Here is a 15,923-nt window from a genome sequence, read left to right as displayed (position 1 = left end):
ATGGCTCACGGGCCCAGCCGCTCCACAGCATGTGGGATCTTCCCAGACCGGGGCACGAACCCGTGTTCCCTGCATCGGCAGGCGGACTCTCAACCACTGCGCCACCAGGGAAGCCCGAAATGCCGCCTTTCTTGATGTTCTCCTCCCATCTGCTGCCCCTACTGCACTTCTCTCCTACCAGGATCTCCAATTCTTCCTTGGACCTTCCGTTTACCAGGCTTCCTGTGTATGCCTTGGGTATAGTGCTGGCTGCACAATGCCTGGGGCTCAGGAATGTTTGCTGAATTAAAGGACAGAAGTCCCTGAGCAGCCACAAGATCTGACAAGCAACAGGTATTCCATCAAGCTATCGACTGGTACTTGCTATAAAAGTATTCCCCGAGCTGCCCAGTCACATCTTACAGTAAAGCTGGATTCCAACCTAAAGCAAACATTGTGTTAGTACCATATTTCAACATCCCAAGCAGCTTGGGGAAAGGCGGGGGAGAGAAGGAGGATGTTTATTGAGAATCTGCGGTAATTCTACGCTCTTAAGAACTGCGAAGCTGGACCAAAAAGGAAGACGGAAACGTATGTAGCTGTCCGGGCCTCGAATCCATTCCGCACTTGTGAACCGCACCTCCCCGGCCGGTAGACTCCTCTGAGCTCTTAAGCGGCGGGGCAGCACCTTGCCCAGAAGGCAGGGCGTGGAACGGCGCGCCTCCGGAGTCCACAAGTCCGAGTTCATTCCATGTGCCCCAGTCCGGCTTGAGTCAGCGCGCGTGGATCTGCCGCAAAGCTACGACCTTGCCCTCGACCCCTGTGTCCCGCGTCACATGACCACGGCCCGGGCGCCAAGCCACGCTCTCCGCCTGTCACTCATACGGCCCGCCCAATGGCGACGGCGTGGGCGGGCCCACGAGGGGCAGGGCCTAGGGCGCCGTGCGCCGGAGCTTGTGGCGTCAATGCGCCCGCCGTGTCCATGGAGAGAGGCTGAGGTGGCCGAGTTCCGGCCCGAGGTATCGGGGCGCCGGGAGGGCGAGGATGTCGGCTTCGTTAGTCCGGGCCACTGTCCGGGCTGTGAGCAAGAGAAAGCTGCAGCCCACCCGGGCCGCCCTCACCCTGGTGAGTGGCTGGGGCGCGCGACCGGGCCCGTTATATTGGTTCACCTTCGCCCCCGCGAAGGGGGGCACGGTGGCAGGGCACAGCACGGCCGGGCGGCGGGACCCCTGACCCGCTCCGCAGCCGCCGCATCGTCCCCACGCCCGACTCGCCTCTGCTGTGGAGATAAACAAGCGCGGGCGGGGCTGCTCCTCGGGAGCCGGGCGCCCGGGAACTACGTTTCCCAGCAGGCCGCGCGCCGCCGCGTGCGGAGGGGGGAGGGGCGGCGCGAGCGCGGCCCCTTGGGGGGTCAGGCGCGGCTTTTCCGGAGCTTGGGGTTTCGGAGGGTCTTGCTGCGGCAGCAGTGCTTGAGGTCGCGGGTTACTTAGAGGTCGAAGTGCCAGGTGCCGGGCGCAGCTGGGTGAATGAACCAGGGTTCCTACCCTTGTGGCGCTTGGGGAGAGCCGAGCCTAGCCGAGCCTGGCCGCAGGACCACAGTGTGATGCGGGAGCGCCGGTGAGAGCGCGGAGACAACAAAGCCCACCCCCTTGCAGAGATCAAGGCTGCAGTGCACAAAGGGTTACTTCCTGGTGTCTGGGGTTGAAGAGGCTTTGAAACGCACTCTGTGCCTCCAGGGGCCCTAGGCTGTGGTGGCTCTAACAAAGGACAAAGAAGGATAAATTTCCACCCTGAGTGAGTTTACAGCGTTCTCTGGGTGAAAGGTCAAACACACTCAAAGGAAACTTGCTGCAGGTACTTACAGAACTTACTGTGCATGCTGGATCCCCGACGTACTGCACAGTTTTGTTTTGTGTTTTAAATTCACATAAAAGTAACCACTTGTAAGCGTTCGATTCGGTGGCATTTAGTACATTCACAGTATTGTGCAACTGTCACTTCTATGTAGCTCCAAAACACCTGGCCCCAAAAGAAAACCCCCCTGTCCATTAAGCAGTCACTATTTGCAGTTTTGAAAGATTAATTTCATAGGAAATCTTATGATCAGTTCAGCATTCTTCTCACACACACCCCACTCTTGGTAAAGAAGCCTTTGTGCAAACAATCAATTCCTGAAGACTGGGGAAAACAGATTAAATTGAATCATGGATTCCGTTCAATTTAATGCCATAAGAAGCCCTGTTGCCGGAAAGTTCGTTTCAGCAAAACAGGAGAAAGTCATGATGAGGTGGAAGAATATATTTTTATAATGGGTCACTGTTTTAGGTGCATAAGGAGGTTATCCTGTTTTTATGTGATACTGTATTCTACATTCCTTTTTTCTGTACCATCAAGCCCATTTTCCTGTCTGAAAGATACACCGTCAAATCTTAGAATTCTCCAAGATTTGAAATCATAAGAACTAGAAAGTACTACTCATACTTTGCGTCTCCTTTCAATCTCAGTAAAAATTATTCAGAAATCAAAAGAATTCTACCACTGGTACTGATAGAGCCAGGAAGAGTCAGAAAGTGTGGAGACACTTTTTTGCCTTTTCTTTCTCCACCATTTGGCATGGGTCATACCCTTTCTCTCCATTCCTACTTAGTCATCAGACATTTGAGACTACGTTTCCCACCCTCTTGGGACACAGTCATGGGCCAGGCCTTTGGCACCTCTAGAAATTACTAGGAACAATAACCCAGCCCACTTTCTCAGACCTGCTCTCAATCCATGCTTGCTCCTTTATGCTTCATTACCTGTCCCGGCTTACCAGGCCAATTCTGCTACCAGCACTGCTTTGTCATGTCAGTTCTCAGTTCACAAGGGCTCTGTGTTGCCTTTGATCAACATTTCCAATTAGCATGCAGGAGTTCATTGTCTGAATTTATCCTCCTTAACTGTCTAGCGGACTTTAGTCCCTTTCCCTGTGATCTTAGCTGGTGCCAACGCACATCCCTGTTTCTTTCCACCAAAGGTCTGTGGTAGCAGGCTTGCAGTTATTTTAATCCTGGCATGTGTTCCTAGTCTTAACACACTGGCATGCATGTATCTGTGCTTAATTTACAAGTGTTTTTGCAAACGTTTAACACCATGTTCATTTAAGTGCAAAAGCAGTGAAATCATCAAAGAACTAATGAGTGAAGACAGATGAGAGCAAATGAAATGAGATAGTTCAATGAAACGGGTAAGAAGAGATGATGAATGTTAGCTAAGTATATAAATTTTGACATCAGGAATTCAACATGTTGCAACCTTTGACAAGTGCTGTACCTGTGCAGTCTAGTCAGTGAGAGGTTAGGAAAAGGTGTTGATGAAATAAAAGCATGATTCCATGTTTTCAGAGCCAAATTACCTGTGTTAACTGATGTTAATCCAGGAGAGGATTGGTAGTTTGCTGGAGAGAAAGACTTCAAAGACTGGTCACAGGCACTTTTATGCAACCAGGGGTGGGTCCTTGATAGAATAAGGTTTCAACCCACCACATCGAAGTCAGTACCCTTCATCCAAGGAGGATGACATCCCCCTTCCCTACTTCCCTGCAGACCCAGGAATTGCGAATGGAATTGTATGTATAGGAGCCAGAGTAAAATATGACTGAAGAACTTGAAGATTTAACACTACACTGCAGGCAGAGGCCTTTATTTCCATTGTTGTACAAAGCAGAATCATTGCAGCCCTAATTAGGGTTAGGGATATACCCACAACTGTCCTAAAGCTCAACCAAAGATGTGAAGATTAATGGTACATAGCCAGCATCATTCTTGATGCACAAGAGAGAAGTTAATTCATTACATACAGTGGGTACCTTAGGGCTTAATTTCTAGCAGCTCCTGGTTGAGAAGGGTCTGGAAACAATATGATGTTAAATACATGGGGGCTCAAGGAGAGAAGCCCCAGAAGTCCTTTGGAACAGTGACCAAGCTGTAAGATTGGTATATGGAGGCAATATAAGGGGCATTACACAGGAAACAATTGGAAGTAGCCTGAATGTCTAACAGTGAAAGGCCAGTTAAATAAGTAAGAGTAAATCCTGTTGGCGAGATATGTAGTCATTGCAAGTAATGATTTTTTTTAAAGGTTTTGGAGTCATAACTCTTAATTCTTTGACTTACTAGCCCTGGGCAAATTATTTAATCTTTAATACCTAAATCACAGAACTGAAAGAATAAAAAGATGATGCATATTAAGCACCTAGAAAGTACTCAAGAAACAGGGAATATATATGTATGTTAGTTACTATGTATCAAATGAGTAGCATGTTAAACTTTCAAAAGTAGGCTACAAAATTGTGAATATATACTATGATTACCTGCATGTACAGGAATAGGCAAAGACAAAAGGGAAACAGCATCATAATGCCATAGCTGTTAAAGAATGACTCAAACAAAATATACTGAAATTTATTCATTGGCTGCCCTTTATCTACCACCTTTTAAACCTTAAAATGCCAGATTTACAATGAAACAAAACTAGGTTGTAGTTGTTGGCTCATGTTTAGTATACATAATCGTGGAGTTAACTTCGGGTTTTAATCTTGTTTCCTTAAACAGCAAAAAATGAAAATTGCCTGGGGAATGACTAAGGAAATGCAGTATTGAGGATGGAAAGTTTCTGCTACAAGGAATAGAAATGCTATGGCATTGGATAAAGTAAAAGTATGTTGCTATGAAGTAGTCAAAAGATTCGTTTATCTGCAGTGCCTTCTCCCATAATTTCAACCACAAAAACAGACTAGAAGTCTTTTTTTTTTTTAAGGCCAAAATATCTCACTCAAAAATACTCTTTCACTTGAAAGAATGTCTTGTTCTGTGATACACATATGAGAGCAATAATATTTCATTGAGTTTCAAGAGCCTCTTGAATTTTATTTCACTGGCCAAATCTCAGGTGAATTAGACTCATTGATTATACATAACTTTCTTGGGTGGGTATGGGTAACTTAGTTGTTTGGGGGAGTATGTTGAAATTGGAGGGCCACTAGGCTTGCAGCATGTTGTTTTGTTGAAGTTTTTATACTATTTCCCAGAATGATCTTAAGTCCCAAACGTTCCCCTGTTTAGTCATTCTGACTTGTTCTGAAATTCAGATCCATTGCTTGGAAAGTTCTAATAACCATATCTTTACCCTGAAGTGGACTCTCAGCAGGGTTATACAATATCAGTAACACTCCTCCCAGTGGGGTATATTGGATTATTGCCTGACACTAGGAAATTAAGACATGTTTTGGTTCCTGTAAAGACATGTTTTGGTTCCCAGGCACACAGGTAATTTTTCTCTTAAGCCCCTTTCAGTATGAAATGTTGAACATTAACCACTTTGTGGTAAGTGGACCACTCTCCATGAATTGCTTTTGTTTGCTGTTTAAGTGTTTTCTACTAAGAGTTGAGAAAAGAAGGAAATATATTGCTTTTGTAAAAACCAAATTAGATAATTTAGAAAGTCACATGAGACTCGGGAGTTCCCTGGTGGTCCAGTGGATAGGATTCGGCGCTTTCACTGCCATGGCCCAGGTTCAGTCCCTGGTCAGGATGAAAAGAAACACATGGGGCAGCATGGTATGTGTGCCCTGAGCTTACACCTCCCATCTGCTGGCAATAAACCAAGGCTCCGCATCAGGTTGGACTTCCAGTGAGTATTTTCCCACGGCTGTGCCTTTTTTTTTTTAATTTACTGGAAATCTTTTGATTGTAATTTGACAGTAATTACATTAATTTCTTCAGGACTCACATGGGAAATATCACCATGAAAATTAGGAAAGCTAGTTTTTACTGGCAATCATTTAGAAGTGTAACTAAGCATTTTTAAAAAATTTTTTCCATTAATATCTCTCTAACTGTTTGAGGTTAACATACTGTGATCTTAAAAAATAAATAAATAAAAATAATTCTCTGCAGAATTTCCTCCTTCCCCCCACCCCCCCATCCTATTCCCTGTCGTTGATCTGCTTGGTTCCTGTTCTGATAGAACTGTGGGAAACGGCCTTTATAAACCACCCACTGGTAGTGATTTATTTAACTTTTTTTTTTTAAGTGACACACAATAAGAAATACATACACACCGTATGTTAATAACTGAATCAAAGTTTCACTGTTTAGTTTATCAAGTGCAGTGCACTGTTCTGTGATTTTTGTTTTTGTTTTTTGGCTGTGTTGGGTCTTCGTTGCTGCGCACGGACTTTCTTTGGTTGCAGCGAGCGGGGGCTACTCTTCGTTGCGGTGCGCAGGCTTCTCATTGTGGTGGCTTCTCGTTGCGGGGCACAGGCTCTAGGCGTGCGGGCTTCATTAGTTGTGGCACCCAGGCTTCAGTAGTTGTGGCACGCAGGCTTCAGTAGTTGCGGTACATGGGCTTAGTTGCTCCGTTGCATGTGAGATCTTCCCAGACCAGGGATCGAACCCATGTCCCCTGTGTTGGCAGGTGGATTCTTAACCACTGCGCCATCAGGGAATTGTTTTTGTTTTTTTAATGATAGTCTCAACCTTTTACATTGGTTTCATGACTTTTCTAAATTTGTCCAGACTCTGCTTCAGCATCTTCATCTGGCCAAGCCCCAACCAGACAGGGTAAAAGAGCACACTCAGGCCATCCATCAGGTCTGTACCCCCAGCACAGGCTTGAGTTCTGGCTACGATTACTACCTAGTTGTAGGTCATAATGTCCACTCTGAGATTTCACAAACCAGGAAAATGCCTGTATAGAAAACTGGAGGACCGGCTCAGCATTGCCAGCTAGAGGAGCTAGTGAAACAAAACGTAGGAAGGACATGATCTCTTCATGATAATATATTCTCATTGCTATAATAATAGCTGGCTTATGTTGAGCTCTCTGTTCCTGGCGCTATTCTAAATGCTTTTCATGAATTCGTTCGTTTAATCCTCACAAGGATCCTGAGGAGGAGGGACTTTTATCCCTGTTTAAGCCAAGTAATGGGCTGGGACACAGCTAGGAAGTGGGCCAGGAATGCCCTGGGACAGGCTTTCTCCCTAACAGCCTCCTCAGGAAATTGGGGTTTGTAATGCTGATCTACGCATGAAGTACATTGAGACGTTTTCTTATTTTTGAGGACAACTGGGCTTGGTTAAACATTTCTTCTGAAAACTCTTCCATGTTCTTGTTTCTATTATTGACTAGCTTAGTTCTGAGCATCATCTAGATGCTCAGATGCTGATGTAATAATCTCTGTGGATAGGGACTTCCCTGGAGGCCCAGTGGTCAAGACTTCGTGCTCCCAATGCAAGGGGCGCAGGTTCGATCCCTGGTTGGGGAACTAAGATCCCACGTGCCGTGCGGCCGAAATCAATCAGTTAATCATCTCTGTGAACATTTGGTGGGACTGGCACGAGAGGCACACTGGGTTATTTGATGCTGGTAACACTTTTTCCTCTAGGTGTGCGTTTTGATGGATCTGAAATAGATTTGGGGTAAACAGGATGAGCAATAGAGTTAATAATGATCAATAGGAAAAATGCCTGAAGGTTGGCTTTCCCAATGTGGTACTTGATATCATTCATTGACTGTCGAGTGCCTTCTGTGTGTCAGGCAATGTGCTTGTTGCTGGGCATAAAGTAGGAATTCGAAACAGATGCTGACTAGAAAAATTATATTTGTGATGTGAGTAGATAGTACCACAGAGATTATGAGAGGGAGCTGACCTTGACTGGGGGGTGGGGCAGGGGATGAAGAGGATGTTGCTAGTAGATATTTTTTAAATGCTTTTAATTGAGTAGAGTTCATATGCTTGTGTATGCAATCCACAAGGTACTCTGGTGAGAATGGAGCATAAATTCACCACATGAATTTGCTAAAGATAGACTTGAGTTGTCTTAAATACTAGGAAATATAAGGCTGAAGAAGGCAAAGTTTGTAACTAACAACTTAATAACCTTCCCTTTTTTCAGACACCTTCAGCAGTAAACAAGATAAAACAGCTTCTTAAAGATAAGCCTGAACACGTAAGTAAAACCAATCAGACAAATATTCAGTAAAAAATTGAAGTTGTATTTTCACAATGAATTTATCTTGTGATAAACAGTGTGCTTTCATTAATTAGGGATTTTTATTTAAAAAGTAAAAAATGCTCATGATTTTTAAATGCAAGTAACACAACAGGGTATTATGAAAAGGAAGTCACTCTCTCGCCCCACATTCTTTATTCATTCTCCGTTCCAGGAGGCTGCCTCTTCGTGTCCTTGCACAGATCATCTGTGCATTTTATTACGTAGACCAAGGTTTCTCAGCCTCAGCACTGTTGATGTTTTGGACTGGATAGTCCTTGTTGGGAGTGGATTGCAGGATGTTTAGCAGAATCTCTGGCCTGTGCCAGAGTTGTTACAACCAACACTAATTCCCTGAGGGGAACCACTGGCCTAGACTTTGCTTGTTACGTTTGCGTGTGTGTCTCTTTTCCTATTTAGGTGAGAACATACCACACACACTGTGGTTGCACTTTGCTTTGCCCCTAATAGTATAGCTTGAAGATGTTTCCATATCCTTACATAAAGATCCTTATTCTCTTTGTGGCTGCATATACTAGTGTATTCCGTTGAACAAGTTTATCTAGCCAGGCTCTCATATTAAAGGTCTTTTGGGTTGTTCTCATTCAGTGCTTCCACAAACATTATTCAACAAATATTTAGCATCTGTAGTGTGTCAGGCCCATTGTTCTGGACCTGTAGGCATAGCTTATTTCATCTACATAAGCTGTATTCTTAGATGTAGAATCGTTGGGCAAGGGGTGTGCGTACCATCTTAATCTTAGCACATTCTTCACTGCCTAAGAGATACTGTAAATGACTTCCAAGACTATTAATATTCAATAATTAGACTACAGAGTAGTTTCTAAGTTCCATTGTACAACCTGTATTAACAGTGTAACAGGAGTTCGATCATCTTCCCCCTAAGAATTATTAAATCTAAGTATATCAGTGTTCCAACTCAATTCCAACTAAATTTGGGTAGACTAATGACTAGAGTGTAAACTGACCAGTTGACACAATTCCACTTTTGTAGAGTTGAGGGATGTTTGTTCGTTTTGACATGAAAAGGGTTGAGCAAACACTTCTTCAGGTGGTCATTTGTGGCATAAGCAATCCCTTTTCCAAACTCCAGTTACCTAAAGCTGTATTTTCACATACTCTTTAAGTGTCTCTCTATTCCTAATAGTTGGACTTCCTGCTTGTTTGAGTCTTCCCTATTTGCAAAGATAAAAACTAAGTTAAACAAGTATTTATGACGTGTGCTCCAGAATTTCAGCCAGGCACTTTATTATTTATCATGTTGAATATGTGAAATTCCCTCACACATTCTCTAAGCTGTCACTCTGAAGGTGAATAAAGCTATAGTTCTGTCTCCTTGTTTGAAGACAGAAGAGAATACTCTGAATGCTTCAACGCATCAAAACCACCAAACATCTTAACATCTAACTCATGCTCTTCATCAGGTGTCTTCCCACTTTATGTTTGCTTTCCTGGAGCTAGCACATGTTACTGCTGTTCAGGGAATCAGGATCTGCTTGCTAAAATGATACTTATGATAATGCTGTATACGCACACGAAAAAGCAGATAGGACTCAAGAATAGATAGAAATTGGGTAGATATTGTTAGAAAACTACATTGAGGTAGACATTGGTATTTTAAAAGTGCTGTCTGGTCACTTTTTAAACTTCTTAACATCTGTGTTGACTGCAGTCTTTTGCTTTCTGGTACTTGAGAAAGTTTACAGAATTAAGGCCCCATGTCACGTAGAGGCAATGTGATTGCCAGGTGATCACCTATGAACCTTGGTGAACCTAACCATAGGGAAATATCCTGGGAACATCTCACATGGTGAGGTGGAGCAAAAACATTTTTGAGAAAGTCCAGTTTTCTTAGGTAGTCGTCTCTGCCATCAGATATTTTTTTCCTTTTTTTTTTTTTTTTTTAGAAAAAGGTGATTATTCAGTTTTGGAATTAAAACTCTTCCCTTAAAAATGTTATTCCCAGAAGAAATGGTTAATAGTAATGGTTAAGTAATAAGCATGCTTTAGGTGTAGTGGAATATTATGTAGGCATTAGTTGCAAATGATAATTACAAAAGCTAATTGCATGGGAACATGATGTCTTAAGTGGGAAAAAAACAAAGCAGAGAATAAATTTTTTATTTCTGCTCTAATAAAAACTATGTTTAGGGAATTCCCTGGCAGTCCAGTGGTTAGGACTCTGAACTTTCATGGCCAGGGGCATGGGTTCAATCCCTGGTTAGGGAACTAAGATCCCACAAGCCGCGTGGCACGGCCAAAAAAAAAAAACCCATGTTTAGATTATATATGAGACAAAGACTGAAAGAAAATAGGAAAAAACACACAAGCTCATTTTTAGGGTACTGGTGACTGTAGTTTTAGGGTGCAGTGTTCCCTCTGTATTTCTTTCTTCGTATATAATTGGTTTTTATTCTTTTTGGATCCCTGCCAATGTTGTAATGATATTTGTACAGTAGTTAAATTTTTTAAATGCTAGTTTCCCATTCTGCTTATACTTCCTAAAGGGACTATTTATAGCCAGAAATCTAATATTTATCTTTTAGCTTTTGAAGAAATGAATATTATCAAATAGGGCTTTTATTACTATAACTGTTTAATCTGTACTACATTAAAACTAAGTTTATTTTTACAATGCCTTTTCAGGTTGGTGTGAAAGTTGGTGTCCGAACCAGGGGTTGTAATGGCCTTTCCTACACTCTGGAATATACAAAGACAAAAGGAGACTCTGATGAGGAAGTTGTTCAAGATGGTGAGTTTTACGCAGACTTTTTCTGGACACTTTCTTCTCCCTAAAATGCTTAGCCTTGTGTAGCATGGAGAGTAATGATGATAATAGTAAGAAGGGTGTATATAGTGCTCACTGTAAGGGAGGCATGGTTCGACGGGCTCTCATATATTAACTAATTTATACACAGCAACTAAATGAGAATGGTACTGTATCGTCCCCATTTTGCAGATGAAGAAACTGAGGCACTGAGAGATTAAATATGTTTGCCTAAGGTCACACAGCCAGTAAGTGGCCTTATGAACATTTGAACCCAATCAAGTTCACTCCAGAGGCTGTGCTCTTAGTAACTAAGTGATAGATTATTGGATAAACTTGTTTATTTGTTTCAGTTATGAAAGGTTATCATTGTGTGCAGAAAGATTTTAAGATGATAAAACTTGAGAATGAACCAGCCACTTTGGTGTGAAGCATCTGTGTCAAATAAGTAATGTCATTTCCTGCTTTAGAAGAGTCTATTTCCAAATTTCAGTAAAAATTGCAGTGCTTTAATTATAGTTTGCCCCTCCCCCCCAGTCCCTGCCCCTACCCAATAATCTGATAAAATCTATTTAAAACAAAATAAATACTGCCACAACCTCAGGGGAGTTTCAGCGTGCATGGGTTCTGCAGCACTGGCTTTGTGTGCGCCATTAGCCAGTTTTCATGGGTTCTTGATGTGTATTCTTTTTATTGCACTTAAGTTACTGATCAATAAAGACATTTGTTAATATATTATTTTTAAAATCAATATGTAAAAGTATCTTAAACCTGAAAGTTTTCATCTTAAAGAAGAGATCTAATAAAGATAGTTCATATTTAAGTAATGATGCAGTTTTTTATAAGGAAGAAAGCTTTCTTAATCCATTAGTATTTACGAAGGTTCCCACCTCTACCAACTAGTTAGGTAGAGATAACTAGGGAATTATGTTATTATCAGTTTTCTTGTCCATAAGCAGAAAAACAGAACTGCTTGTACTGATTCATGATTTAGTCTTATTAAACTAGCCCATTATATCATAGTCCTTTGTGTTTCTCTAGGCTTGGCAGTGTGTTGTGTGTACAAATGTCATTTCAGGATTTTCGTTAATCTCATTGACTCCATCTTTACAGAACTCTTACTGAGAATATACACATTTTCTTCATGTAGCAAATTGAAGTATAGCGAAGAAAGGCAAATTCTAGTTTTACACAGAATTGTCATGGAATTTGCTGTACACAACTGTCTAGCCTAATACAATTGTTTTTGACATGGATTATTTTGTAGGAAAGGGGACAGAAAACTGAGCACTGCATCCCTTAAAGGAAATAATGAGACAGATTCAAAAGCCTCTTGTTTGACGTTTGTTAGTGGTTACTATTTGAAGTTCAGTTGTGCTTTGAATCAGCAGGTTCCATGGGATGGCAGGCTTTATATGACTCATGTTTTCTTCTCCCCCAGGAGTCAGAGTGTTCATCGAGAAGAAAGCACAGCTAACACTTTTAGGAACAGAAATGGACTATGTTGAAGACAAATTATCCAGTGAGTTTGTGTTCAATAACCCAAACATCAAAGGAACATGTGGCTGTGGAGAAAGCTTTAATATTTGACTCCTCAGGACTGCTCGGGCTGTAGGCCCCAGGAGAGCTGTGGAAGCTCTACGGCTTATTGAAGAAGTCATAGGACTGTCGCATGCTTAAGGTTTGTAACATATGGCTGCCTTACAAGGAAAATAAAGTGATGCATTTGAAAATGAAGCCAGTGTGTTAGATTCCAGAAGAATTGATACTTGTGTCCTTTATAGGGGACAGAAAATGAGAATCTGTTGCTCTCTTTGTGTCGTTTTTCTGATCTGTAAAGAAAAAAAGTTTTACGCTGCAAGTAAATTCTCCTTCCTGCATCCTTTCTGTTAGAGCTAGTTTCATGGAAGTTGCCTTCCTGGGGGAATTTCAGAAAACATATTCTTAATAGGTGTAGATTGGTGGATCTTTTGAAAGGATTGAACGTACATCTCCCAACAAGATGGATTTTAAAATTCAGAGACAGGAAGTCTTGACTCCTGGTGTGGTGTGGTGGTGCATTGTTTTTCTACCTAAACTGGGCACAGCGTTTCTACATTTTTATCTAAAACTTCATTGTCTGATACCTCATTTGCTTACCCTGCAGCATCCCCAGCCATTAAAGTATTGGACAGAGATTTCCTTAACTGTAGTGCAGAATAGTTCTGAGTGATGGGATCAAAAGGTAAATACTTCACCCACCTGTTTTTAAGTCCATTTCTTTTGCCCACCCTAAGCGTCTGCTCGGATGTGGGATCTCAAGCGGACTTAGATCCTTTTAATCAGAAGGTCTCTTAAAAGCCATCTAGCCCATCCCCTCAGTTCTATACCCTGGGAAGCTGAAGGGCTTTTGTCCCCCCTCACACTGCAGGCTGGGTAGGGGCACAGCCGGGACCACCCACATCTCCCCATCTTGTAGGTGACACGCCAGCCCTGCACTCCGAGGCAGTCAGTGAAGGTAAACGGGTGGTCTGGCTTCTTTATCTGGTGAACATTTGGATGAGATTTCTCTGTAGTTTGGAGAGTGTATTTAGTTTTATTTTATTTGGGGTGAGAAGAATCTTATTTTAAATCCCATTTATGTGAATTACCATCTTGTTTCACCAGGACTGTGGAACAGTCGTTTATACTAGCAGGGAAGAAGACATTGTAGCCACCCAGAACTGTTCTTTTGGAAGGTAGTAGTAATTGTGAAGCAGAACATGGGGATCTTTTCTTATAATTCCCAATACGGTGTGTACACTCTGGGTCCTAAGTCCAATTGCTAAAATTTTTAAGACTAATATTTTAACCTGACATTTTTTTTTTTTTTTTTTTTTTTTTTTGCGGTACACGGGCCTCTCACTGCTGTGGCCTCTCCTGTTGCGGAGCACAGGCTCCGGACGCGCAGGGTCAGCAGCCATGGCTCACGGGCTCAGCCGCTCCACAGCATGTGGGATCTTTCCGGACCGGGACACGAACCAGTGTCCCCTGCATTGGCAGGCGGACTCTCAACCACTGCGCCACCAGGGATGCCCTTTAACCTGACATTTTATCACCAACTTTTCTTTAACAGTGTTCCTTTTGTCATTTAGTTACTGATTTTCCTGGGTTTGACGTATTAAGTGTTCTGTGAGGTGACATATTTGCTTTTTTTGAAAGCCAATTCTTATGAATTGCAGTAGCTGAGTTCCTTTATGTTTGTCATATTTACTAAAATACCAGGCACAAAATGCACCAAAACCTAGAGTAGTAGCTTTATGTAAATGCTCATGAATTTGTATTAATATAACTGTCAACCCACTTATAATTTGTGCAATACTGTATATATGTAGATTGAGTTGCCAATAAAAAGAAAATGTAGCCTCTTTGTGATCATAAAATTGCCTTTTCTTTTAAGAGAGCAGGGTTTGTGAATAGCAGCCATTGTTGCTACTAATAAGTAATGTTCTATTTTCCTAACCAGTCTCCCTGCTGCCAGGATTTTCCCCACCCGATTCTGTTGCATCCACTCTTTTAGTTGTTGGGGTCCCCTTGCAGCCCACTGACAGACCATTTCAGATTGCTCTGGGCTCCAGAGTCCTCATTCCCTTTCTCCTTCTGTATCGCCTTTCTCCCTTTTTCACTATAAGGGTCATTCACCTCATCCAAGCTGCTCCTACAGCGTCCCACGCAAATTTCATCCTTACTTTCTCACATGTTGTTATTCCCGGTAGGGAATGCTTTTTCCAACTCTGTCGTCTGAGCTTTATGTTCATCTGCCTGCGGTAGTTACCTTCAGGCATATTTGTGAGCACCTGCTCTCTGCCATCCCTTAGGCTTCACAGATAACTAGAGACCGTCTCTGAAAGATCTTAGCGTTGACAGATGAGACAGACACCAATGAAAAGAATAGGGTAAGTGTTGCTAATAGCATTTATTCCATACTTGCTACATGCCAGGAACTGTTCTAATTAACAGTCTTCACTACAACCCAGTGAAGTAGGTCTGATGACTGTCGTTTTCGTAGATGAGAAACAAATATGGCATGGACAAAATAGTTGACCTAAGGCAAAGTGATAAGTGGCCAAGTCAGGATGACACCCCACACCATCTGGCTCCAGCCCTGTGCCCCTCGCGGTTAGGCTGCACTGCACGTCACGATAAGAGCCGAGACTGCAGGTGCCCTTCTAAAAAGGTATCTAGGAGGGCTTCGCTGGTGGCGCAGTGGTTGAGAGTCCGCCTGCCGATGCAGGGAACACGGGTTCGTGCCCCGGTCAGGGAAGATCCCACATGCCGCGGAGCGGCTGGGCCCGTGAGCCATGGCTGCTGAGCCTGCGCGTCTGGAGCCTGTGCTCTGCAACGGGAGAGGCCACAACAGTGAGAGGTCCACGTACCGTGAAAAAACAAAAAAAAACCAGCGTGCTTGATTTTGGCATACATCCAGTCAATCCTTATTATTTGAAGATTCCCTACTTGTGAGTCTGCCTGCTTGTTAAAATTGATTTGTAACTTCTAAATTATGTGTTGATCCGTTGGTGAAAATGTGGTGATCAAAGGCTCCCAGGAACCCAACCCTGTATTTCCTCTAGGAGCAATGGTTCAGTATTCTAGAATTCATTGTTGGTGGTTACTTTGTAGAACATAACTACTGGGAATAATAAGAATCAGCTGAACAGTGCATCCACTGAAATGAATTTTATATGATGTGTGCATATACACAAGTGCATGGAAAAATATGAAAGAATATGCACAGGCATAAAAAAAGTTATACAAACAGGTAATGAATAGAATTATGGTATCTTAAATTTTCTTATTTTTGCCAACCTGCATTTTCTAGTTTTTTTCATAATAACTGTGTATTACGTGAATTGTAATTATTAAAATGGATTTGGTGCATCTTCAAACAAAATGAATTCATCATATTCAGGTATTTTCATTGTATAATAAAGATGAAAGAATACGGGAATAAGAAGGGGTTTTTTTTGGTTTTGGCAGTTTTTCTTTTTTAAAGTCAGAATAGTACTTTCAAAGGTAATAGGCTGTTTCCAACCTTTAATCCACTTCGTTGTTGCTTGCCTTTACGTTCACCCCGGATCTTCATTGTACAAGCATACCTGGAGGTT

At 42.4% G+C, this 15,923-nt stretch overlaps 1 protein-coding gene across 1 annotated transcript; it reads left to right on the top strand.

The window, feature by feature from the left end:
• Window positions 1-119: 119 nt before the first annotated feature.
• ISCA1 (iron-sulfur cluster assembly 1) lies at window positions 120-12,537 on the top strand. The gene is made up of 6 exons (XM_032633894.1): window positions 120-237; window positions 635-801; window positions 916-1,104; window positions 7,917-7,970; window positions 10,680-10,785; window positions 12,242-12,537. Exons 1-6 carry the CDS (start codon window positions 120-122, stop codon window positions 12,388-12,390), a joined length of 783 nt encoding a protein of 260 aa, XP_032489785.1. The 3' UTR covers window positions 12,391-12,537.
• Window positions 12,538-15,923: the final 3,386 nt, after the last annotated feature.

This window comes from Phocoena sinus, chromosome 6 (genome assembly GCF_008692025.1).
Source record: "Phocoena sinus isolate mPhoSin1 chromosome 6, mPhoSin1.pri, whole genome shotgun sequence".
Classification (NCBI taxonomy): domain Eukaryota; kingdom Metazoa; phylum Chordata; class Mammalia; order Artiodactyla; family Phocoenidae; genus Phocoena; species Phocoena sinus.
Note: the sequence above shows the minus strand (reverse complement) of the source record. Positions and strands in the feature narration are given on the sequence as shown.